Source organism: Marmota flaviventris, chromosome 1 (genome assembly GCF_047511675.1).
Source record: "Marmota flaviventris isolate mMarFla1 chromosome 1, mMarFla1.hap1, whole genome shotgun sequence".
Taxonomy (NCBI): Eukaryota; Metazoa; Chordata; class Mammalia; order Rodentia; family Sciuridae; genus Marmota; species Marmota flaviventris.
The window spans coordinates 188230758-188258364 of NC_092498.1; the positions used below are offsets into that span (position 1 = coordinate 188230758).

At 37.9% G+C, this 27607-nt stretch overlaps 2 protein-coding genes across 3 annotated transcripts in view; one reads left to right on the top strand and one right to left on the bottom strand.

Moving 5' to 3' along the window:
* Azi2 (5-azacytidine induced 2) overlaps positions 1–13927 on the bottom strand; it is a 27989-nt gene extending 14062 nt beyond the window's left edge. The window contains exons 1-5 of one of the 2 annotated variants that reach the window (XM_071619604.1): positions 13851–13927; positions 5090–5310; positions 3406–3531; positions 2872–2971; positions 1684–1832 (exon numbers count right to left, since the gene is read on the bottom strand). In XM_071619604.1, coding sequence (XP_071475705.1) covers positions 1684–1832; positions 2872–2971; positions 3406–3531; positions 5090–5305 — 591 coding nt within the window. In that variant the 5' untranslated portion in view covers positions 5306–5310; positions 13851–13927. Of the gene's footprint in view, positions 1–1683; positions 1833–2871; positions 2972–3405; positions 3532–5089; positions 5311–13352; positions 13725–13850 lie in introns of those variants that run through there. The other variant, XM_027932371.2, reaches the window with a different exon arrangement.
* The window catches only part of Zcwpw2 (zinc finger CW-type and PWWP domain containing 2), a 136225-nt gene continuing 122356 nt past the window's right edge, over positions 13739–27607 (top strand). The window contains exon 1 of the mRNA XM_071619606.1: positions 13739–14030. The gene's annotated coding sequence lies outside the window, so the exon portion shown is untranslated. The remainder of the gene's footprint in view (positions 14031–27607) is intronic.

Sequence of the window (27607 nt, forward strand, 5' to 3'; positions counted from 1 at the left end):
ATGGTAACTGAAAGCAGGTAGGGTGTGGCTGAAGGAGGTGGATCATTGGGGCTGTGCCTCTGGGTTTACATTTTGTCCTGGTGAGGAGAACTCTCTCTCTCTGCTTCTTGGTGGCCATGTCCTGACCTGCTTTCCTCCATCACACCCTTCTGTCATGATGTTCTGCCTCAGCTTGAGCTCTCCTGGCCACCTATGGACTAAGACCTCTCAAACCATAAGGCCCAAGATAAACTTTTCCTCCTCTAATTGTTATTGTTAGGTCTTTTTGGTCACAGTAACAAAAAAGCTGACCAAAACACATCAAATAATATCAAGCAGAATATATACACTAACAATTAGAACTCAGAGCTTCAAAGTGTAAATCTTGTAAGGAAAAGATGCTGGAAGCTTTTGAAGAAACAATAGTGTGTGGCCGGGAAAATCAACTTCCAATGTCAAGTAGGAAACACAAAAACCATTGGCTTTTTATTGGCTCTAACAGGAGTTGACAGTAATTTTTATAATGTTTCCCCTTTACCAGAGCTGGGGACGCCAAAGGAAGTTCTTATTGCGTGGTTCAGAGGAATTCTTCTGGTTATAGCCAAGGCAGAATACTGTGTTATTCTTATCCTGGCTCATTCTTATCTAGTGGGCTGCCTCTGATAAAGACTACATTATAGAAGAGAGAAGTATTAGCTCCATCTATGAACACTTGGGATTCAAGGGCAGAATCCTGGTTGGCAGTCAGAAGTACAGGAGGTAGTTCCTCTTTTAGATAGCAGGATCCCAGAAGAACATGGAATAGCAGACATACTTCCTCAATAGTACTGGAATGCTCTGGTGATCAAAATGGTTGAGTTAAGAAATATTTAACTGATTACATCTAGTGTGAAATACATGAATATGTGAAATTATTATTTGTTTCAGGCTTTAACTAAGCTTTTCAATTTCTTTCAATAACTATTTCATATTTTGCATGTGATACAGTACTCTCATGCTCCCCTATTTCTTTATCACTTTCTTTCATTCTGAGTGTTATCTCCACCTGAAAACATATGGCCATACTTATTAGAGTTTAATGTATATTAATAGTAAACACACTCCTGGGAAGGACCTGAGAATCATCTTATGTTTTAGTGGATGATGTTAGGCTAACCACACTACAGCAGCTTGGCAGGTTTGATTCTTTTCCAGTACTTGAATTCTCAACTATCTGCTAATAGTTAAATGTTGCCCTTAAAAGTATTATTCTTCTAGAAAGAAGCAGACTACAGTTTTCTTTGTTGGTGGTAGGTTTTGAAAGAATTCTAAAAATCAAATTGTCTTTGCAATGTTTAAATCAAATTATTAAGTTAAATAAAATGGGAAACTTAAAATGTTAGTTTTCTTTAAACTTTATAGGAAAAAAAACAAGAAAACTGAAGGAAGAGGAGTTTGAAAGAATAGTTACAATAAATAACTTTACAAGCCTTTTAAAAATAAGTCTTCAAACACTGAATTACAAAATTTTAAGGTCAGGCTAAAAAGTACACAATGTATCCAATATTAGCAGAAATGATTAAAGGAGAAGATAACATGAACTTTTCAGGGAATGAATATTAGTAATTACAATTAATAGTAAATCTATAGTTTAATACTTTGTGATAAATCCTACATAGAATGCACAAAGAATACTTAATTTCCCAATTAATAATTTTGTAGTACCATTTGTTTGGCTTTTTGTAGCTCAATTTTAAGATCATTACATTCTTTCCTCATCAGTTCCAACTCTTGTTCCAAACCATGGATCTTCAGGTCACAGCTCAACTTTTCCACCTCCCAGTTTGATGAAGGTGGATTTAAATTCCTCATCACTACAAAAAGGATGAATAATATAAAAACTGTTATCTTTGCCTTTTACATTGACTTCAATTCTAAAAATGTATGCTGATTAAATATAGATAACAAAAATACAAAACATGTACAACCATAGTTTTGTTTTAAAAGAAATAGCAATTACTTCCAAATATCTATGCTAAAGAGTAAGACATCTAATGTTCTTGTTTTAGAATGTATTAACCACTCCATCTCTGATTCTGTTATTTAAGTCAAAGTATAAATTTGTCAGTATAGAACTTTAAGATACCATACCCATAAACAAATGCTAAAATGTAGCATATGAGTAATCTGTTTTGCATAAGCCAATGTTAAGACAGTGACAAAAATAATAAACTAAGGTTCAGTTAATCACTTCATCTAGTCCTTTCAGAAAGAATAAAGTTTGACCAACAAATCCAGGACATAGTGTCAAAACAATTTTGTTCATAAACATTATACTATAGAAACTTAAAGCTGTACACTGCTTTATCTTTGACTTAGTACTTTTAGTCTTTCCATCTACAAAAACGCCCAACCAATTACCATAAGAGATCTTAATAGAAAATACATTTTCTATTCAAAGATCTCTCAGAAGCCTATTCTTATTCTTTAGATTATCTCATGAGAATGTTCATAGGAACAGACTATAATCCGCAACCCCAGATCTAACTTCCCACCCCAACATCTCATTTGTGGCTTTTAAAAACCTTCAGAAAAAAAAAAAAAAAAGAAAAAAACTGAAACTCTTCCGTGACTACATGTCTAGGCAAAATGTTCTGTAAGATGGATAAGACTGGACCTGGAACTTATGATTAGGATGGAGTTTTAAACTCCTTTCCTACTCCATCACAAACTAATACTAGATAAAAATTAACAAATTTTCTCTAAAAAGGTATAATTTCTAACTGAAGTTAAAAGGAGTCAATATCGGGTGAAAGCAAAACAGAAAAACAAAAGCCTAAAAATAATAGTATTAACACACATATAGAAAAATGATTCTGTTAGAATATTTATAATAATAAGTAATTGGCATACCCTGCTGAGTTTCCACCTCTGTTCTTAGCTGGAGGAGTTCTACTTCTTTAGATTGTAGCTGCTCATTCAATACTTTCAAAGATTCAGAGTTGTCTTTATTCTAGTTAAGTAGGGAAAATGCCAAATTACATTCAATAAAATCTATAGGTTGGTAGTATATGCTAATTTTCAGGTAGATGTTGAAAAAACTCATTCTAGGCCTTTAAAGGCAAGATGGGAAAATGAACTCAGTTTCTTACTAATTTGCTGTATCTAACATATGACATTTTAAATATAATGACTCCCTTCCATGTCATGATTTTTAAAAATAAGTTAGTGGCATTATATGTATTTAAGTCCTACATATCATTATGTATTAAGTACTTATTTTTGTTTGTAAGTTACAAATATAATTATTAATCATTTCCACTTTGCCTTAAGCATGTATATTTTTAATTAATAAATGTAAATATATAAGCTCATTTTAAATTTTAAACCTTATGAAGGAGAAAACTCATTTTCAACATACAGATAAATTATTTCAAAACAACTTACCATCTTGTCCAATTTGCTCTTCAAATTATCTCTATCAATGCAAACTTCTCTATATGCATGGTAGGCCTTATTTACTTGTTCTCGTCCCACAGAACTTGTTTCTTCATCTAATCGAGCTCCTACAAGCTAATGGTATAAAATCAGAAAAGGAAGTTATAAGAGGATATTTTACAGAAAAAAAAAAAAAAGTCAGTCTTCTGATGGCATCATACTACTTCAGTGCAGGGATAGAGCCTAGCCTATAAGTGAATATTGTTCTTCCATATAATTAATCTTTACTGATTAAAAAAGCAAAACAGGGCTGGGGTTGTGGCTCAGTGGTAGAGTGCTCACCTAGCAAGTGCGAGGCCCTGGGTTCGATCCTCAGCACCACATAAAAATAAATAAACAAAATAAAGGTATTGTGTACAATTAAAAAATAAAATATGTTAAAAAAGAAAGCAAAACAATATAGAATACTTTTAAAAAGCCTTCTATGCTTTTACATAACTAGCATTTTATCCTTTATAGTATCTGATTAAACCATCATACTATAACGGAGTATATTATTCTTTTGAAGTACTTAGTCTATAGCATCTAATTTCCACTATCAGAAAAAAATAGTGAATTAAGTCATACTTGACATTTTAATAAATAAATGTGTTAGTTCATTAAATCCCTTATTATTCCAGAATTGGAATTAATATGCTTACTGGTCACAAAGTACAGAATAATTTCCAAAGGTAACTATACATAAAATCCCATTTTTATATTTAATTTTAAAATGAATACAGCTATGAGCTCCAAAAAGTTTCCTTTTCTCAGTTTATCCCACTGTATTACTAATTTACTTAATTACTGTAAAATTCATGTGAATATAATGAAATTATCATTATTTTTATAACTGACTCCCCTCACTTTACTTTCCCCTACATGTAGTGAACTCTACCACGCTTCATCCTCAAGTTTTTAAAATATAGGATAATTCATTCCTTTGGCTTTTGAGAACTCATTTTCTTTACCCTTTATGGAAGCTGCTATTTACAAGACAATACAAATCTGAGATGAAGAAACACAACTAAGAAGTCAAAACTTTAAAACTTAAAAATAAATGGATGATTGAGGAAGATTTTCCAACACTGAAAATAATAGTAAGTCTGGTGACATAGTAAATCAGCTACCTTACTTCATAACATATGGAAGCGTCAGCTTTCTAAAGGAAAAAGTAAATGACATTAATTTATCAGTTAAAATAATTATTTCTATTATGAATGTGAAAGAATAAATGAGAATGTGGAGGTAAGATTTCAGTTCTGGTGAAGACCTTAATAAACATTAAAACAAAGTTCTAGAGCTTTCTCCTTTGAAACTTAATTTTCTTCTTTGGTATGTTATTTATTTTTGCACAGATTTCAAATTTCTGAGTAAGATACATACAGCTATGAAGGTAAGGCAATCTGAAAAAAAAGAAAGAAAAATACTAGGAATATAACTCCTCCAATTTGTTAAAACCTAATCTACAAACATTTGGCAAGCACATATTATATGAAAAACAGTATACACTTAAAGCCAGGGTTTGAGATTTGTAGATATCCTTAGAAATTTAGCACAATCATGGAATATAAGACAGAAAATATCTGAAATTTAAAATACATTTTGAATTATTTTTCACATAATAAATCATAATGAAGATAGAAGAAATTACCTTTTCTTCCAAAAACCTTATTCTTTTCTTTAAGAAAGAGTTCTCTTTCTCTGAATCTTTAAGTCGTTTTTTGATGTCTTCATATGCAGTGACAAGGGCAAAATGTGAAGCAACAGACTCATCTCCTGAATATATTGATACAGGAGTCAATGTATCTCTTCTATGGGCTTTTTCATGATTCAGGATGCAGATATCATCTTCTACTAGTGCATCCATGACAGCTATTTAAAAGAAAAAAAGAAACATGAAATACAAATATCTCAAGGAATAAATGAGCAGAAAAAAATATATTCAAAATAATCTGAATGCTGGGTCAATGTTTAAAAAATCCTATTTTCTTTTAGAGGCAGTGAAGCATAAGAGTTTATGTGTAGGGGTGCACACACCTGCAATCCCAGTAACTCAGGAGTTGAGGCAGGAGGATCACAAGTTCAAGGTTAGCCAGGGTAAAGTCTCAAAATAAAAATTTGGGGTTAGGGTTGTGGCTTGGCAGTAGAGTGCTTGCCTTGCATGTGTGAGGCTCTGGTTCAATTCTCAGCACCAAATAAAAACAAATAAACAAAATAAGGTATTGTGTCCATTTACAACTAAAAAAGTTATATTAAAAAAACAATCAGTGGGGCTGGGAATGTATCTCAGTGGTAGAGCATTCTGGATGCAGTCCCAAGAAAACATGGATTATCAAGGGGTTGGGGTAGAAGCATAGCCATAAAGCATTTAAAACCATAATCTATTATCAGGAAGCTCTATAAAAATCTACGAAATACCAATTTCACCAAAGAATCAGAATTTTTAAACACTTTATGCCCATATATTTTTTCCTCATTAACACTTACACTTTCAGATCTACAGTAGCAAGATTTTATAGTTTATAAAACTGTCAATTTTCAAAAATTCTTCAAATTCATGACATAATATTATAGAAATTTTAATACCTTCTCTACTATATTCTTTCCACACTAGTAATGTTTATCATATGTTCACAATAGAAGACAAATTAACATTTGAGTGTCTACTATGTCCTAGTACCACACACTACATTCTTTCAATATTATCTCATTTAATCATATAAACATTCTGTCAGGTAGGGATCATCTAAATAGGTAGGCCTTATTGCCTAAAGCTAGTGAAACTTTAGCTCTATGAGGGCAGACATTATGTCTATGTTGTTCATCACTATGTCCCCAACTCATCAGCGTGCATGAAGTACTTAATACTGATCATTACATGAGTGGATAAAATAGGATTCAAATCAAACTCTGACTCCAAAACCTAAAAGCAGCAGCCAGCTACTTTCTTTACTTACTGAATATATATATACTTGCTCTGTGTATCTGCTTTTGCTATTAAGTTCGATATTACCTTCCCATCCAAGAGTTATTATGTACCTGGAAAAATGCTACGGAAGAACTTGTAGCTGAAACCTTTTAAGACCTCTTGGGAAAAACAGAGTAAAAAGGATTGTAGGTCATGTTAGAAAATCTAAAAGAATTCTTCCAAATATTTTTTACTTTAAAATAAAACAGCATTCTAAATAAGAATACCAATGGAATTTCACATAGATTAGTAACTAATGATTGCTAAAAAAAAAAAAGTTTTTTTTTTTTTTTAACTATTCCTTGCTTGGAATAAAATTTGATTTCTAATATTAGACTTTAAGATCATTATAGATCAAAAAATTAAAGTAGAAGGGTATTAAGTAATTTTTCCAAAGTAAAATAGTAGAGAGTTTAGATATAAACAAAGTCAACCACAAAATTCATCTTTCACTATGCCTGCTTTCCTCTGGAACTCCCTTCCCCATGTCAACTAATGCCTATAGTTTGTTTTGCTTTATCTCAGACAATGTGAATAATTAACAAAAGGCTTTGTGTTTTTCTGAGTCTGGTCTACTACCATTATATTTCTGCTTTTCTAATTTTATAACTGAAACTTTCTGGTTGCTCTCAACTGAAATCAAATTTTGGAGTATCTAAACAATTTGTGTCTTTGTAGGATCACAGAAAATGTAGGCAAAAATAAATGTGTACACTATGTGTTTTGAATAGGTAGAACCTACCATCCAGTCAATCCACACCAATTCCAATTTAAAATTTTCTAAACATATAAGCAATTTCTATTAAGTTAGAATTTTTTCCCAGGTAATCAATAAAGTTCAAAAACAAGTATGGACTATGCTATTAGCAGTATCCCAAAAGTGTCAAGATTCTTATTATGAATAACTACTGCAAGCTACACTCTTTGCTAGTAATAGTTTTAAGATTTCCTCCTCTAAACTGGTTTACTTCCCCTAAATTCAACTATTTCAAGTTACTTAACTTGTTCACTTGTGTAATCTGTATTCATTTTTATCATGAAATGACCATGATGAAAGAAAAAAAAAAAGAAAACTCAGTGTGGGAGACAGCTGTCCAGAAAAATAATTATTATACCTAAAGGTAGGTAATATATTTGAAACAATTCAGAATGATGCAGGAACTGTAGATGGGGAGGAGTGACTTTCAAAGAAGATACCATAACAGATCAAATGACTGTGTAGTTATCTTTATTGTACTTATTGTTCTTAAACCTTTACATTCTGCTTTCTTCTAGCAGGAGGAACAAGTTCAAAAATTTGGAAAAGTGTGGGGGAGGTTGAAAAGCATAATGATAGATGAGATTAGAAATATGCGATGAAGATAAATGGAGATGATCCTTTATGGTAGACAGACATATATTTTGGTCTTTATTCTGCAGAATTTTTAAAAAGATAGAAGTGGACATGGTTAAAGTATAAAAATATTTACACATATTCATTAAAAACATTCATGACTGCTTTGGTTTGGATGAGTATCCCTCAAAGGTCCACTCCCCAAGGCTGGTGGTACTGGTAGTTAAGTATTGTGGACCTTTAAGAGATAAGACCCTATGGGAGATCTGTAAGTTATTGGGGGCATGCCTTCAGAGGTGACTTCAAGACTCTGATCCAGTCTTCTCTGCTCCCACTTCTTGCCTTGTGATATGGGTAGTTTGTGCTTATATGTGTCCTTGCCAAGATGTGCCATCCTTGCCAGATGCCCAAAGCCTGGAAGTGCACTTGAACCTCCCAAACTGAGCAAAATAAACCTTTTCTTAATAAGTAGCACATTCTCAGGCACTTCACTTAGTAATACAAAGCTGATTCATACAACTCACTAAATGAACTACTTAGTATTGGCTGTTTACAAATATTTGCCCCATTTAATTTTCAGGACCATCCTAATTAGGACTACAGATGAGAAAACTGGGAACAAGAAAGGTTATGAAGGTTAGCCAGAATAAGACAATTAGTATGCAGCAGAGGTACTCGGATTTCAGAATGTGAGCTACCAATATTTTCTCCTCACCAATGAATCTATTGCAAACCTTCATCGAGAACTATAAAACAAGGAACTCGCTAGAAAATTCATAAGCACTTTAGATGGAAGGTAGGGGGTGGTGTACTGAGACAACAATACCACATTTTATACAATGATAGCTTGTCACTTTTAGGTAAAATGAGTAGTCAGACTTGTTCATTCTGTTATCTTTTTAATTAATAAATTATCAAAAAATTGCACACTGTGTGGTCTAAATAAAACTATTTGCATATAAAGGATTTTTCAAGTTTTATATCATTCTATATATTGAGTCTATAAATATGATTTGGAAAGTAGTATAAAAATTGTTTATCTATACTAAAAATTATATGAGAACTAGTCACATGAACAAGAGAAAATCCACTAGCACTACATACATCAAGTTTTATTGTTTTAAGCAGCTGGTATTTAAATTCACTGTAAAATGAGAATCAGAATTTTAATTTCTATTCCAAAATAAATATAAAATCAAATGCATCAGAATGTAAATATGTACTCTATTATTCTGAACAAACTGGACCTCTGGAGATTAACAGCCATAGTGTCCAGGAAAATAAGATCTTAAAAAGAAACCAATTAATATGAAGCAAATATCCCATTATATTTATTATTACAATGAAATCTAAGGGCAAAGTAAAAGTAGAATATTTGTAGCCTTCAGTTTTATTATTTATACAAGCCTCCTTCATCCTTCCTTAACCTTATTTCTACAGAAAGGTAAGGGGAACCACAGTAGTTTGCCTCAATGCAAAGGCTCAGTTTTATATATTTTTGCTGTGTTACAATGTTTCTTAATAGATATACAAATAAGCAGGCCCATAAATTTGACTTTTTGGATAAGTGGTAAAAACCTAATTTCTTATCACTACACTTAACTAGATCAAGCTAGGTTTAACATTTTGAAAAATTTAGCTAAATCTGATTTTATTTATCATAACTTAAGTTTTCTTAAAATAGCAAACGTTTGTTTCAATTACTCATATTTTAAAAATAAATGCCAGGAGTAGAATATTGCCAGTGAAAATTAGAATTACTGGGCTAGGGGTAGAATGCCCAGTGTTTAGACAGCCAGCACCATCCCCGTCCTCCCACCAAAAAAAGAGAGCGAGAACACACCATCAAAAAAGACAATATTTTCAGTAGTCCAGCAGGAATTAGTAAATTAACTTTTAAAACTTAACAAATGTCAAAACATTGCCCCAATACAAGTAGATTTCTCTCAATCATGAAAATCAATAATAAATTATTCCAGAGACATCCCACAAAGAAATTTGGCTTTTTCAAGAACATTCCAAGAAGCTGGACATGACGTAGGGCAGGATTAGAGAAAGTGAGGTATGGAAGGGACTACTGCCTTAGAATTACTTGGAGTTCTGTGCAACAATATTGATTACTTGGCTCCAATAAAGATCTATGTAAATTAGAATATATGAGTAGAAATATCAAACTGTACTTCAATAATCACCCCAGGCAATTTTAAGTTCCATACTAATGTAAAAACTACTCATCTAGATTCAGTAAGAGTTAACAAATCACTATATGATTCATAGAATTCCAATTATAACTATTATTTTTGAACATCTGTAGGCAAGGGTAGATCTATGGTACCAACTGGTAAACACCACCTAAATCTTTCATGAAGATTTAAGGATTGAGGTGAAAGATGACAATTATTGATGAGAATAATAAAATTTTAGGAATGATAATGGAGAAAAGAGGGCGCTATTTATCAGAGAAGGTGGGCAGAAAAGCATACTATCTGAGGATAATGGAAAGACACCTGGGGAAAAGGTTCAAACATTATTAATTAGTATTGTTTTAAAAGATGTTAAACTTCAGTGTTCACTATAATTGACACGGAGAGGAGTCTCTCTTCTTCAAGTTACATACACTGGGGTTTGGTAGACTACAAAACATAGAAATATCTTCTGACACTACACTGGTCTTTCTTCTGAAAATAAATAAGATTATCCTGCCATTTTTCAATATTGTTATGTTTACTATTTTACTGATCACTTGCTATATGTCAAGTACTAATGCTTTTATAGGCATTTTCCTACTTCTTGGGTAGGCACTATTATCCTATTTTATAAAGTTTTATCTGTAGTTACTCAACAGATCAGTGGCAAAGCTGGGATGTGAATTCACATAAACTGTCTCCTAAATTTATGCCCTTGATGCAACATTCTGAATAGAACAAAAAATTAATTCTGATTTTCCTAATAAGATTCTGGATAAGTCAGAACTCTGGTAGAAAGAACACTGGTCTAGGACTCAGAAAGCCAGGTTCTATTCTAAGATCTGCCACCTGGACTATAGATTAGTTCACTTTACCTCTCTGGATCTAAATTTTCCCATCTATAAATGACAGTTGGACTATCTCACTAAGATGCGACTTTACTAAACTATGAAGGCAAAATTTTAATCCAAATACAGAATAGCAACCTGAACAGATAGAAGGAATTTCACATTTGTGCCAGAAACTGAGTAACAGGTCAAATATACACATTACCTCAAGTCTACACTAAACTTGGTCAGAAAGGTATTATTATCTCAGTGAGGAAACTGAGGCTCAGATGTGAGGTAAATGTGCCCATAATCACATCAGCAGTAAGTAACTGGGGTTTGAATCAAAATTACACAGTAGGCTTTTTCCTCTATTCTGTATTGTTCCCTGTAGTGAATTTTGTTTAGAATTTCCATCACCTTTCTATCTCTTGAGACGTTAGGATATTCTTGAGCCCATTTCATACAATTAGTTAAGATACTATGGCACAAGGATTAAGTCTTAAGGACGCAGAGAGACCAACACTTACTGCTCTTTGTCCATTAGTAATGAAACAATTAGGGGCAGGGATGGCTTCCCAGTTTATAAAAAAGGGATCATTAAGTGCCTTTTTTCAAGATACAATCTGATCTCTTAATCTAGGTACCTTAGTAATCAAATTTAATCTACTATTCAATAAGTGTCCAAAAAATAAAATCAGCATCAGATACACAATATGAAAACTCCAGTTTCATTTTTATGGTCCTCACTGACTCACTAACTGCCCTAATTCAGAAATTTAGTTTGTGTGGCCAGGGAATCCTAAGACTGTTTCAGGGATAGCATAATGTAAACAGCAGTCTACTTCTTTTCATTCCTTTAAGTAATTTATAATGCATTAATAAATGACACTGGTGTTACTAATAAATATTTCCTAACAATGATAAGAATATTAGCGCCATAAAAGTTACATTGATTCCACTACATCATGGATTATAAAAAAGGTATCACATTATTTTACTTAATAATTATAATAATGTTCTATATTGTTAACTTTTTGTTTGTTTTGTACAGGGGATTGAACCCAGAGGGGCTTAACCACTGAGCCACATATCCCCAGCCCTTTTTTATATTTTCTTTTCTTTTTTTAAAGGGGGAAAAACATGAACAATTTAATAGAACAATGGGCACCTAGAAGAACAGGGAGTATTAAATAAGAAATTATTATATACTTATTAGATTTTCTTTAGAGACAGGGTCTTGCAGAATTGCTCAGGATGGTGCTAAATTGGTGAGGCTTGCTCTAAACGCGCAGATCCTCCTGCCTCAGCCTCTGAGCCGCAGGGATTACAGGTGTGCGCTTGTTAACTAATATTAATCAGATAGTTATGGTACACCAAGTAGTATGCTTCACCTTTTAGGGCAACTATCTCATTTATTCTTCATAAGAATTCATCAAACTTACATAAAACCTCTGAGGTTGGCTATAATATCCCCATTTCACAGAAAGAGTAAATGAGACATTAAGAGGGATAGCTGACTCCAAGGCCAACATAACTCTTATAAACTATGTTTTGCTGTCCTAGAAAGTAAGCATTACCCTCATTTTAAAGATAGGGAAAAGGAAAAGGAAGACCTCTTTCCAAGTGTCAAATGAATCAATGGAAAATTCAGTGCTTAGATTCTGGAGTTCTGATCTAATTCACTACCATTTTCCATTACACTACGTTGTCTCTTTAATATTAAAACTTTATATCGCATACAATTTACATTTACAAACAATAATGCATTAAAATTTCATAATCATCCTGTGAATAATCTACCACTCCCAATTTACAGAAAAAAATATTGATTATCAGATTGGGCAAATTAAAATTAGAGTGTTTAAAAAGAAGTGGAATTTAAGTTATGCCCTAAGATATTGTTCAATCCATTTTAAAATTCCAATAATAAAAAAGAAAGTGTCTTCTATGTTTAAGGAGCAAGGTCAATTTCAACCCTGGTACATCAATGTCTTCAATCACCTCACGGTATTTCCAATACGTCGGCGGAGGCCATTTGTTTTGATCTACCTGTATTACAATTTTCGTGGTTATTTTATTTCACTTTCAATTATTCGAGCTCCTTGTGTGTGGGAGATTGGGTGTTAGCCTACCTTGCAACCGAAATAATCCAAAACGTTACTGGAATCGACAGGTTAGACACCGGAGAAATGGCGAATACCTACAGCTTGCCAGCCCTCGACAAGGTGCAAAGGGCTGATGTTCATTGCTCAGACGCCCAGGTAGTACCGCCCTAGTTACACGTCCCTCTTTCCTTTCCGATATAAATGCCATCTCGGTGAATGAAATAAAACTGGAAAAAGCCCCAGTCAATCAGAGCATAGAAGCAAATGAGCAATAGGTGAAAAGTAAAGTGAAGGACAAGAAGGGGCCTGGAACAGCTAAGGCGCGGGGATGTCACGGGCCAGGGAAGCCTGGGGTGGGCAGCTCCCCAAGGAAGGGGGCGTGGGAGAGGGTGAGGGGAAAAATGACGTGTGGCTTAGACCCACTACAGCACGGAGGTTGGTCCCAGCACTGCCGGCACGCTAGCTCCCACCCAGCCCAAACGATTCACTCACCCTGAACCCTGGCTACGTGGGGCCGCCCCTGGGGCCGCCGAGTTTCGATTCCCCAGTGTATGGAAACCGCCTGAAAACAAACCGGGTCGCCAGGGGTCACCAAGGGCTTCCGGTTTCCTCGAAGACACCGCTGCTTCCCCAGAGAAGGTGGCGGCTCCAGGTGCGCCGCAAAGGGATTCCCATTTCTTCTGCCTCAGCGGAGCTCGCGACGCAGCCCTGCCCTTGGGCTGGGGCCCTGGGGGTTCTGGAAGGAGGGGCGAGCCAAGGCAGGAGGGGCCCTCCGAGGCAGGAGGGGCCCGGCGGCCGCGGGAGCAGGCCCGTTACCCAGCAACGCGCGCGCGCGCGCGCGCGAGACCCAGGCCCGTCGGCGCCTGCTGGCGTCGTCGGGACTCGTGCGCGCCAGTAGCCGCGTCACGCGCCGCAGGGGCAAGCCTTGTCGAGGGCGGGTTGAAAAGGTGGAAGAGCGCCTCAGAGCCGGAAAAGCGGCTGTCGCCTTACCGGGGCTCCACGTTAGGGCCGCGCAAGGAAACCGGAAGTCAGACCCGCGGGAGCTGGGAGGGCGTTCGCGGAGCCGGGCTGGAGGAGGGGCCGGAGAGAGCAGCGTACTACGTGTCCCGTGAGCCTCCGCGACGGGACAGGGCTGGGCCGCGGCGACGCGAGGAGGCGGAGTGGAACTGGGTAAGAGCGTTGCTCGCCGCCGCGGCGGTTGGGCCGAAAGCCGCCTTCGGGGGCGCCCTCTAGCGCGTCCTTTTTTTCTCCGCGTCCACCCGGTATCCGAGCGTGGGGTGCGAGTTGGCTCAGCCTAATAACGCCTTAGGGGTTGCCGCTGTCGCCACTGTGTGGCCGGGACCTGGGACGCTCGCTGGGTTAACTGGGAGGGCGCCGTTTTAATCCCGGCGGCCTGTTTTCTGGGCGCGTTGTGGACTCTCCCGTGATCGTTGGAAGCACTTAGTGGGCGAATACCTCAGGGTATTCACCACTACTCACCCAAGAACTCGGGTTCCAGCACACTGCTCGGCAGGTGGGATAGAGAGCGCGATCTCGGCCGCTCCCCTAGAACTGTCAACGTCCTGGGTTCTTTCAGCAGAGAAGACAGTCTGAGCTGAGGTGTCACAGTCTATGGGGTTCTCATAACGAACCCCCGAAGCTCTAGATCATTTCAGGCTAAGCAGGCAAACGAATGTACAGTAATTATACGAAATTTATCCTCGTTAACCGCCAATTAGTATCACAGACGCCCCTGGCCACCCTCTCAAGTAGAGTTTTGTCAACTGGAGTCTCTCACCTGTCGTCACTGTTCTGGTAGAAGGTCTTTCTGCATCATGTAATAAATTAGCCCAACTGTAAGCTCAAGAGAATGGATTCAAGACGAGAATTTATTTGAAGATATGTTTTCATAGTTGTTAAGCCTGTCTTTTAAAATTTAAATTGAAAAGTCACAGCTGTTGCCAACAAAGGCCACAACTTTGTTACATGGTAGTCGAGAAAATATTTTAGAATTTATATTAATGTAATGTGGAAGGAGATCCATTCCCCTCAGTATCTTGGAATGGAAGGTGGAAGAGAGCAGTGTTTTTAAGCAAGAATCGGTCCTCGGCGTATTTTGATTGTTTCTGTGATGCGCTTTCTGATTTTTTTTTTTTTTAAACTAAAAAGCAAACCATCAAACACTTTGTTTTGGCCAGTAGAGTTTTGATAAATGTTAACAAAAGCAGTTGAGATACCCGAAGTCATCAAATAAAGCGATAATCTAACTTTTAATTTGAAGACGTAGAAATGTTTTCTATTTTTAAACATGATATAAAAAATTAGTTGTTGAAAAAGCAAGGAAATTATTTTTTCCCCCCTCTCACGGTAAGTAAAGAGAAGTGACACAGCTCAATATTTTAAATTCTGGTGAGAGGGTCTTTTTTTTTTTTTTTTTAAATATACACCTCCTGAATGTAACTATTTAAAAGCTGGACTTTGTTTACAAAATTATTTTCTTGATTGCAGTGCATGTTTGTGTTTACTATTTGTCAAGTTAAAACTTGTTAGTTTTTCCTGTGAGGGCATTGTGCTGCTGCTAGGTTATGACAAAATATAATCCAAATCTTTATTGCATTTAGCCAGAAATGGTCACCTTCCCCCAACTTCTAATCTTCTGCTTTAATTAACTTTAGTGAATAAAATAAATCATTAGAAAAAAACTTGTCTCACAGTTCACTTATAATCATGTGTTTGTATTACAATCTTACTGCAAAGAAAAAAATCCTCCAATAAGTTGATTAAAAGATAGTTTTCATAGGAGCATTTCATAGGAAAACAGAGTGGTTAAATCATCATTGTTAAACTAGATACCAGATAGAAAAGAATTTGCATGTCAGTAGTTTCTTAACTGATAGCCAACTGGTTAGGTGAGTGGCTGGTTTTCCAGGGTAAGGCTTAATTCCATTGATTTTTTTTTTTTTTTTTTTTTTTTTTTTTTTTGAAATTGCTTAGGCATTGTTTCTAAGGAATGCTCATTTTTTCCCAAGAGGGAGTTGTTAACTGCATCCTCCAACAAATTCTCTGACTAGATTTTGGACAGTTTTTTGTATTTTACATCATCATTACATTTCCTCTAGATACAAGTGTAATCTAAAAATTTCAAAATAATTGATTGCTTTAAAAAATATATTTGTTGTAGAAGGTCGCCTCTTCTACCTTTTCCCACCTTCCCCCACCTCCTCACCAAAGTTCAGATGTTCGGGGTATGATATTGACTATCTTGGTACCTTTTTTCACTGGAGTAGGTTTGGATTTCACAGTAATATCAATAAAGAATATGGGACCTGTCACAATTTCTGACTATGGCTCAGCCTGCTTTTCTTATTTTTAGGCAATGTAATAATTTTTTAGAGTTACTTCAGATTTTATTATTAATTGGGCAATATGTAAAAATAATGTAAAAAGTTTTTTAAAAAAATTATGAATGTTGTGTCTATAAGGTATGAAGAATACTGTAATAGGAAACAGTAAGAATGCCATTTTTTGAGGAAAAAAATCTGAAGTGAATTTCTGCTTAGTGTGGTTTAAATTGCATATTAATTAAATTAAATTAAAATTATACCACTCTAGGGGGTCATTATTTTTCTGAGTACTATGCTCTATGGTAGATACTGGTTCTTCAATGTCAGTGGAACAGATTTAAACTATCAGAACTGCTAACTTGTGATAGCAGTGTCTATCTTCATATTAATACCAGCTTCAACGTAATTTTATTGATGTTATTTTAAAAGCGGTCTTCTCTCTTCCCCATGTGTCATTTATTCAGGTTAAGATAGAATTTTAGTGGCCAAGGTAAAGAGAATATTAAAGAATACTACCAAAAATGAAAAATGTGGTGTCTGGGCATACTTGGTATCTTCTGTTTTTCCTTCCAGCTTCCCCGGCCCACCCCCTCACACGGTGTGTGTGGACACATGTACACAAAGAGAGGGAGAGAGAAAGAAAAGGTTGTAAACTTAAAGTTCCTAACTGTCATATTGTGTGTATACAAATGTGTATGTATCTTAAAGCAGCAACCTTCAAATTGGGCAACACACATATCTTATCCTTAACCTTCATGTAACCTTAGGGTACAAGAAGGCTTTCCAGGAGGTTAATGGGGAGGGTTTAACAGCATTAATTCTAAGTTGTTAACTTCCATGTTTTTGTCTCTGAGATTCATCTGCCCCAGAGTGTGCTAGACACCTTTCTGCTTCCTCTCATTATACCAATAAAGCAATGCCTTTCATCTGATCTAAATCTTGATAGTGTTGTATAGAGAGGGAATAACTTTTTAAAATTTATTTTATCATTTTTTTATTGGTTGTTCAAAACATTACAAAGCTCTTGACATATCATATTTCATACATTAGATTCAAGTGGGTTATGAACTCCCATTTTTACCCCAAATGCAGATTGCAGAATTACATTGGTTACACATCCACATTTTTACGTAATGCCATATTAGTAACTGTTGTATTCTACTACCTTTCCTATCCCCTGCTATCCCCCCCCTTCCTCTCCCCTCCCATCTTCTCTCTCTACCCCATCTACTGTAATTCATTTCTCTCCTTGTTTTTTTCTTTTTCCCATTCCCCTCATAACGTCTTATATGTAATTTTGTATAACAGTGAAGGTCTCCTTCCATTTCCATGCAATTTCCCTTTTCTCTACCTTTCCCTCCCACCTCATGTCTCTGTTTAATGTTAATCTTTTCCTCCTGTTCTTCCTCCCTGCTCTGTTCTTAGTTGCTCTCATTATATCAAAGAAGACATTTGGCATTTGTTTTTTAGGGATTGGCTAGCTTCACTTAGCATAATCTGCTCTAGTGCCATCCATTTCCCTGCAAATTCCATTGTTTTAATTGTTATACATGACAGTAGAAAGCTTTTGTGCACTTTGATGTCCATAGATGGGCTATAATTTCTCATTTTTCTGAGTGTACATGTTACAGAATCATATTGGTTAGGTAGTCACATTTTTACATACAGTTATAAGGTCTGTTTCATTCTACTATCTTTCCTAAACCCATACCTCCCCCATCACTTCCCTCTACCTAATCTAAGGTAATTCTATTATTCCCTAGTCTCCTTCCCCACCCCCCATTTTATTGTGAATTAGCATCTGCATATTAGAGAAAACATTTGGCCTTTGATTTTGTGGGATTGGCTTATTTCACTTAGTATGATATTCTCCAACTCCAACCATTTACTGGAAAATACTGCCTGCACGGCTACCACCATTGCTGCTGCCTTTGATTCTGCTGCTGCCAGCCAGAGGGAATAAGTCTTAATGACTGGGTAGTTGATTCCTTTGCAAAACTAGTTTCTTTCAGAAATATGTCAGAGGGACCAAATTGAGCTATCAGCTCATTATTATTATTATTATTATTTTTAATTTTTTATTGTGGGTTGTTCAAAACATTACAAATTTCTTGACATATCATATTCCACACTTTGATTCAAGTGGGTTATGAACTCCCACCTTCACCCCATACACAGATTGCAGAATCACATCAGTTACACATCCATTGATTTACAAATTGCCATACTAGTGTCTGTTGTGCTCCACTGCCTTTCCCAACCTCCACCCTCCCCCCTCCCCACCTCTCCCCTCCCCTCCCCTCCTCTCTCTCTACCTCCTCCACTGTATAACCCTGAGGGTCTCCTTCCATTACCATGCAATTTCCCTTCTCTCTCCCTTTCCCTCCCACCTCTCATCCCTGTTAAATGTTAATCTTCTTCTCCTGTTCTTCGTCCCTACACTGTTCTTAGTTACTCTCCTTATATCAAAGAAGACATTTGGCATTTGTTTTTTAGGGATTGGCTAGCTTCACTTAGCATAATCTGCTCTAATGCCATCCATTTCCCTGTAAATTCTATGATTTTGTCATTTTTTAATGCAGAGTAATACTCCATTGTGTATAAATGCCACATTTTTTTTATCCATTCGTCTATTGAAGGGCATCTAGGTTGGTTCCACAGTCTTGCTATTGTGAACTGTGCTGCTATGAACATCGATGTAGCAGTGTCCCTGTAGCATGCTCTTTTTAGGTCTTTAGGGAATAGACCAAGAAGGGGAATAGCTGGGTCAAATGGTGGCTCCATTCCCAGCTTTCCAAGAAATCTCCATACTGCTTTCCAAATTGGCTGCACCAATCTGCAGTCCCACCAGCAATGTACAAGTGTACCCTTTTCCCCACATCCTCGCCAGCACTTGTTGTTGTTTGACTTCCTAATGGCTGCCAATCTTACTGGAGTGAGATGGTATCTTAGGGTGGTTTTGATTTGCATTTCTCTGACTGCTAGAGATGTTGAGCATTTTTTCATGTACTTGTTGATTGACTGTATGTCCTCCTCTGAGAAGTGTCTGTTCAGAGGCCCATTTGTTGATTGGGTTGTTTGTTTTCTTATTGTCTAATTTTTTGAGTTCTTTGTATACTCTGGATATTAGGGCTCTATCTGAAGTGTGAGGAGTAAAGATTTGTTCCCAGGGTGTAGGCTCCCTATTTACCTCTCTTATTGTTTCTTTTGCTGAGAAAAAAACTTTTTAGTTTGAGTAAGTCCCATTTGTTGATTCTAGTTATTAACTTTTGTGCTATGGGTGTCCTATTGAGGAATTTGGAGCCCGACCCCACCGACTGTGGATCGTAGCCAACTTTTTCTTCTATCAGACGGCGCGTCTCTGATTTGATATCAAGCTCCTTGATCCATTTTGAATTCACTTTTGTGCATGGCGAGAGAAAGGGATTCAGTTTCATTTTGTTGCATATGGATTTCCAGTTTTCCCAGCACCATTTGTTGAAGATGCTATCCTTCCTCCATTGCATGCTTTTAGCCCCTTTATCAAATATAAGATAGTTGTAGTTTTGTGGATTGGTTTCTGTGTCCTCTATTCTGTACCATTGGTCCACCCGCCTGTTTTGGTACCAGTACCATGCTGTTTTTGTTACTATTGCTCTGTAGTATAGTTTGAAGTCTGGTATCGCTATACCGCCTGATTCACACTTCCTGCTTAGCATTGTTTTTGCTATTCTGGGTCTTTTATTTTTCCATATGAATTTCATGATTGCTTTCTCTATTTCTACAAGAAATGCCGTTGGGATTTTGATTGGCATTGCATTAAACCTATAGAGAACTTTTGGTAATATCGCCATTTTGATGATGTTAGTTCTGCCTATCCATGAACAGGGTATATTTTTCCATCTTCTAAGATCTTCTTCTATTTCTCTCTGTAGGGTTCTGTAGTTTTCATTGTATAAGTCTTTCACCTCTTTTGTTAGGTTGATTCCCAAGTATTTTACTTTTTTTGAAGATATTTTGAATGGAGTGGTTGTCCTCATTTCCAATTCAGAGGATTTGTCGCTGATATACAGGAATGCCTTTGATTTATGTGTCTTGATTTTATATCCTGCCACTTTGCTGAATTCATTTATTAGCTCTAATAGTTTCTTTGTAGAGCCTTTTGGGTCTGCTAGGTATAGAATCATATCATCTGCAAATAGTGATAATTTAAGTTCTTCTTTTCCTATTTTTATGCCTTTAATTTCTTTCGTCTGTCTAATTGCTCTGGCCAGTGTTTCCAGAACTATGTTGAACAGAAGTGGAGAGAGAGGGCATCCCTGTCTAGTTCCAGATTTTAGAGGGAATGCCTTCAGTTTTTCTCCATTCAGAATGATGCTAGCCTGAGGCTTAGCATAGATTGCTTTTACAATATTGAGGTATGTTCCTGTTATCCCTAGTTTTTCTAGAGTTTTGAACATAAAGGGATGCTGTACTTTGTCAAATGCTTTTTCCGCATCTATCGAGATGATCATATGGTTCTTATTTTTAAGTCTATTGATGTGGTGAATAACATTTATTGATTTCCGTATATTGAACCAGCCTTGCATCCCAGGGATGAATCCTACTTGATCATGGTGTACAATTTTTTTGATATGTTTTTGTATCCGATTCGCCAGAATTTTATTGAGGATTTTTGCATCTAGGTTCATTAGAGATATTGGTCTGTAGTTTTCTTTCTTTGAAGTGTCTTTGTCTGGTTTAGGTATCAGGGTGATGTTGGCCTCATAGAATGAATTTGGAAGTTCTCCCTCCTTTTCTATTTCCTGAAGTAGCTTGAAAAGTATTGGTATTAGTTCTTCTTTAAAGGTTTTGTAAAATTCTGCTGTATACCCATCTGGACCTGGGCTTTTCTTAGTTGGTAGTCTTTTTATGGTTTCTTCTATTTCCTCAATTGATATTGGTCTGTTTAGGTTTTCTATATCCTCCTGACTCAATCTGGGCAGATCATATGACTTAAGAAATTTATCTATGCCTTCACTATCTTCTAATTTGTTGGAGTATAAGGATTCAAAATAGTTTTTGATTATCTTCTGTATTTCTGAAGTGTCTGTTGTGATATTGCCTTTTTCATCCCGTATGCTAGTAATTTGAGTTCTCTCTCTTCTTCTCTTCGCTAGCATCGCTAAGGGTCTGTCGATTTTGTTTATTTTTTCAAAGAACCAACTTTTAGTTTTGTCAATTTTTTCAATTGTTTCTTTTGTTTCGATTTCATTAATTTCAGCTCTGATTTTAATGATTTCTTGCCTTCTACTTCTTTTGCTGTTGTTTTGCTCTTCTTTTTCAAGGATTTTGAGATGAAGTATGAGATCATTTATTTGTTGGTTTTTTCTTTTTTTAAGGAATGAACTCCAAGCAATGAATTTTCCTCTTAGAACTGCTTTCAATGTGTCCCATAGATTCCGATATGTTGTGTCTGTGTTTTCATTTATCTCTAAGAATTTTTTAATTTCCTTCTTGATGTCTTCTATAACCCATTGATCATTCAGTAACCTATTGTTCATTCTCCAAGTGATGTATGCTTTTTCCTTCCTTCTTTTATCGTTGATTTTCAGTTTCATTCCATTATGATCAGATAAGATGCATGGTATTATCTCTACTCCTTTATATTGTCTAAGAGTTGCCCTGTGACATAATATATGATCTATTTTTGAGAAGGATCCATGTGCTGCTGAGAAAAAAGTGTAACTGCTTGATGTTGGGTGGTATATTCTATATATGTCAATTAGGTCTAGGTTATTAATAGTGTTATTGAGTTCTATAGTTTCCTTATTCAACTTTTGTTTGGAAGATCTGTCCAGTGGCGAGAGAGGTGTGTTGAAGTCTCCCATGATTATGGTATGGTGGTCTATTAGACTCTTGAACTTGAGAAGAGTTTGTTTGACGAACATAGTTGCACCATTGTTTGGGGCATAAATATTTATGATTGTTATGTCTTGTTGGTGTATGGTTCCCTTAAGCAGTATGTAGTGTCCCTCTTTATCTCTTTTGATTAACTTTGGCTTGAAATCTATTTTATTTGATATGAGTATGGACACTCCTGCTTGTTTCCGAAGTCCATATGAGTGATATGATTTTTCCCAACCTTTCACCTTCAGCCTATGTAAGTCTTTTCCTATCAAATGCGTCTCCTGTAGGCAGCATATTGTTGGGTCTTGTTTTGTGATCCATTCTACTAGCCTGTGTCTCTTAATTGGTGAGTTTAAGCCATTAACATTTAGGGTTATTATTGAGATATGGGTTGTTCTTCCAGCCATATTTGTTTATTTCTGTTACTAAACATGGTTTGTTTTCCTCTTTGATTATTCCCCCCCCCCTTTACTGTCCTACCTCCCACTGTTGGTTTTCATTGTTATTTTCCTTTTCCTCTTCCTGTAATGCTTTGGCGAGGATGTTTTGAAGAGATGGTTTTCTAGCTGCGAATTCTTTAAACTTTTGTTTATCGTGGAAGGTTTTAATTTCATCCTCCATCCTGAAGCTTAATTTCGCTGGATACGCAATTCTTGGTTGGAACCCATTTTCTTTCAGTGTTTGAAATATGTTATTCCAGGATCTTCTAGCTTTCAGAGTCTGTGTTGAAAGATCAGCTGTTATCCTGATTGGCTTACCCCTAAATGTAATCTGCTTCCTTTCTCTTGTAGCTTTTAAAATTCTCTCCTTATTCTGTATGTTGGGCATCTTCATTATAATGTGTCTAGGTGTGGATCTCTTATGATTTTGCACATTCGGCGTCCTGTAGGCTTCTAGGATTTGGGATTCTGTCTCATTCTTCAAGTCTGGGAAGTTTTCTTGTATTATTTCATTGAATAGACTTCTCATTCCTTTGGTTTGGAGCTCTGTCCCTTCCTGTATCCCAATGACTCTTAAGTTTGGTCTCTTAATGTTATCCCATATTTCTTGGATGTTCTGCTCATGGTTTCTTAACAGTCTTGCTGAGCTGTCTATGTTCTTTTCCAGTTGAAATACTTTGTCTTCATTGTCTGATGTTCTATCTTCTAAGTGTTCTACTCTGCTGGTAGTATTCTCCATTGAGTTTTTAAGTTGGTTTATTGCTTCCTGCATTTCTAGGATTTCTGTTTGTTTGTTTTTTATAACCTCTATCTCCCTGTATAGTTGATCCTTTGCTTCCTGGATTTGTTTGCGTAATTCGTTGTCGAAGTGATCTTTCATTGTCTGATTTTGCTGTTTAATGTCTTCCTTGATACTCCAGATCATCTGAAGCATGTATATCCTGAATTTTTTATCTGACATTCCATCTGCTGCAGCTGTTACCTCTTCTAAAGTTGCGTTGACCTGCATTGCTTGTGGTCCTTTCTTTCCTTGTCTTTTCATACTGCTTGCGTATCTTTCCTGCAGGTGCGGGCGGCGGCTCTGCTCTCTCCTTATTCCAATTGGGGTGTCGTGGCTACCACGCCGGCAGGTCACTGGGCCTGTTCTGGGAGCTGGCGGCGGCTCTGTTCTGCCCCTACTCCAATTGGGGTGACGAGTGTACCACGCCGGCAGGCCACCGGGCCTGATCCGCCGGTCGGTTGCAGGTTTGCCTACCTTGCAGGCGCGGGCGGTGGCTCTACTCTGCCCCTACTGCAAATGGGGTGACGTGTCTGTCGTACCGGCAGGCCACTGGGCCTGTCCCGCTGGTCGGTCGCAGATCTGCCCACCTTTCGGGCACGGGTGGAGGCTCTGCTCTGCCCCTACTCCAATTGGGGTGTCGTGACTACCCCGCCTGCAGGACGCTGGGCCTGTTCCTGGCACGGGCGGCGACTCTGCTCTGCCACTACTCCAATTAGGGTGGTGTTTGTACCACGCCGGCAGGCTCCTGGGCCTGATCCGCCGGTTTGTTGTAGGTCTGCCTACCTTGGAGGCGCGGGCGGCGGATCTGCCCTGCCCCTCCTACCCCGCCTGCGGACCCCTGGGCCTGATCTGCAGGTTGATCACTGGTCTGCTCACCCTGCGGGCACGGGTGGCGGTTCCGCTCCGCCCCCACTCCAGTTGGGGTCACGTGACCACCACACCGGCAGGGCCTGATCCGGGCGTGGGAGAAGGATCTGCTCTGCCCCTACTCCAGTTGGGTTGACGTGTGTACCACACTGGCAGGCCACTGGGCCTGACCCGCCAGGCTGTCACAGGTCTGTTTACCTTGCACGCTCTTTCGTCACAGCGCGAACCGCGGCTCTGCCCTGCCCCTCCTACCACGTCCATGTACCACTGGGTCGCGGGTCTGCCCACCTTGCGGTTGCGGGTGGCAGCTCCGCTCCGCCCCCTCTCCAATTGGGGTCACGCGGTCACCACGCTGGCGAGCCGCTGGGCCTGCTCCGGGCGCTGGCGGCGGCCCGGCTCCTTCCCTCTGGCTCGACGACAAATTGAGGAGACTCGGGTGACTGTGCCTCACCCCCCCTACCAGGAGACCAACTGCTTATGTCACCACTGGTATTGATGAAGTTCCCTCCTCCGCCGCTTTCTGCAGACATCAGATCTCTGCCATGTTGGTATCCTATGCGAATGGCAGCATTTCGTTCCCCTTGCCGGGCAACCAAAGCACCGGGTGAGTCCTGACCGCCCCTCAGCAGGACCCGGACCGAGAAGCAGTTTCCGCGGGCTCCTAGCCCCGGGCCAGGGAAGTTCCGGGAGCCGGAACTCGGCCGCTCCGTGCTCGGTGTAAGCTCCTATAAATGTAAGCTCCAAGAAGCAGTCCCCGCGGGCTCAGTTCTGGGAGCCGTAATTCGGCTGCTTAGTGCTTGTTGTATGCCCTGGTAGGAGCAGGGTCCAAGAAGCAGCCTCCGCAGGCTCAGCAGCCCTGGGCCAGGGCGGTTCCGGGAGCCGGAACTCGGCCACCCCGCGCTGGGTATTCACTCCGATAAGATCAGGTTCTAAGAAGCACCCAGGCGCTGAGCCCTAGCAATCTGTCTGCAAGCCGCAGGCGAATTGCAGCCTGAAATTACCTGTTCTATGGCTGAATGAGCTGCGGTCAGTCGAAAACAGGGGTGGTTACGTCAGTTTACCAACATGGAGGCTGCTGGCCTCCTCTGTGGTCTGACCGGTGTGGAGAACCGAGATGGACTGCTTCCTTCCCCCGTCTCGAACCCAGAATTCAGCCCTGAGTACGGTGCTTGCGCGGCTGGCAGAAAGTGCAGCGCTGTAACCCTGCGTCTCTATCCCAGCGCACGCTGCAGATTCTAGCCGCGGGGCGATTTGCTGAATAAGCAGTGTTACCCTCCGTGCGACAAACCTCTCGGGTTTGAGTCCCCGTAGCTGATCCTCGTGCGATGGAAATCCTTCCTCCATGTTCCGGAGCACCCCACTATTGCTGGAAATTCCTAACAAGATATCCTTTAGCCATCCTGACTTGTCATACTCCCACACAGTGAAGCAGCACACGGGGGCAATGCACTCCCCTCGCCGCCGTCTTCCTTCCTATTATTATTTTTTTAAATAATTTTTTTATTGTTGGTTGTTCAAAACATTACATATTTCTTGATATATCATATTTCACACTTTGATTCAACTGGGTTATGAACTCCCATTTTTACCCCATATACAGATTGCAGAATCACATCAGTTACACATCCATTGATTTACATATTGCCATACTAGTGTCTGTTGTGTTCTGCTGCCTTTCTTATCCTCTACTATCCCCCCTCCCCTCCCCTCCCCTCTTCTCTCTCTACCCCCTCTACTGTCATTCATTTCTCCCCCTTGTATTATTTTTCCCTTTCCCCTCACTTCCTCTTGTATGTACTTTTGTATAACCCTGAGGGTCTCCTTCCATTTCCATGCAATTTCCCTTCTCTCTCCCTTTCCCTCCCACCTCTCATCCCTGTTTAATGTTAATCTTCTTCTCCTGCTCTTCGTCCCTACTCTGTTCTTAGTTACTCTCCTTATATCAAAGAAGACATTTGGCATTTGTTTTTTAGGGATTGGCTAGCTTCACTTAGCATAATCTGCTCTAATGCCATCCATTTCCCTGCAAATTCTATGATTTTGTCATTTTTTAATGCAGAGTAATACTCCATTGTGTATAAATGCCACATTTTTTTTATCCATTCGTCTATTGAAGGTCAGCTCATTATTAAAACTAATTTTTAATGGCACACCCCCATGTGATTTTGGCTATATAATATAGGAGTTTAAAAAATGACAAATGCTATAACCAGAAACCTTTACACTCCCAAATGTTTGAAATGGAAGAATATAAAATGGATTAGCCTGAACCATGTGTCTTTCTAGCAATATGTAATATTCACTTTGGGGTATGTGACTTAATGGAGGGGATGAGGGGCAGAAGGGTCATAATCTAGTTTGCTATGACATGTATTTATAGTAAAAGTTTACTTTTGATATTTATAAAGATTATAATTTGTGATATGTTTGCTATTTGATCTATAGTGTTCAGTAATCGAATGACAATACTAAAGAGAATTTTTAGAACCTATGTTCTTGGAAATTTGAAAATTGGCTTTTTTTAGTAGGGAAATATGATAGGGTGATCAAAGTATTTTTAAATACTAAAATTATTACATTGGTATAAGCTTATGTGGGAACTGAGATGAAATAAATTCAAACAGAAAAGGGATGATAAGTTCTTAAATGTTAAAAGAGATTGTATGTACTTTTCAAAAAGATGGATGTTGGCAGAATTATTATGGTATTTTTTTCCATTTACAAAAGTTATCTGTATACTTACCTCTAGCACCTAGTCTTGTACAGGACTTATAATCTGTGCTTCATTGATAACTTTTTGACTTGAAATACTTTTTTAGTTAACAGGAATTAGTTTCTGAAATATTTTTCCCAAAATAAAATATGAATATCATAATTGTATGCACAATATCTAAATGCAGTTATTTCCAGGCAGAAACATGTTGGTGAATAAAAAGTAATGGTCCTTCAGAAGTTTGATATGAAGAATAGGGAGATGAAATATGGGAATAAACAACAGGAAACAGCAACAGAAAATTCAATATTCACATGCAGAAGAAGGAAATTGGAGCATTATAAACAGAAATCAAATCAAAATAGCTTAACAGCTTAACCTATGTTAAATGTAAGATGAAAAACTAAAACTCAGAAACAGAGAAAAGGCTTTGTAACATTATTCTTGGCAAAGATTTCTTGGATATAACTCCCAATGTACAGGCCAACCCCCCCCCACCCCCCAAAAAACACCAAAAAAGCAAAAATGAACAAGTATGACTGTTTTCTAATTAAAATGTATCCATCTAGCAAAGGAAACAATCCCAGTGAAAAGGCAACCCATAGAATAGAAGGAAATACATGCAAAACATGCATTTGATAAGAAGTTAACATACAAAATATATAAGGAATTCATACAACTCAATATCAAAACACCAAGTAACCTGATTAAAAAATGGGCAAGGGACTTGAATTTACATTTCTCTAAAGAAGGCA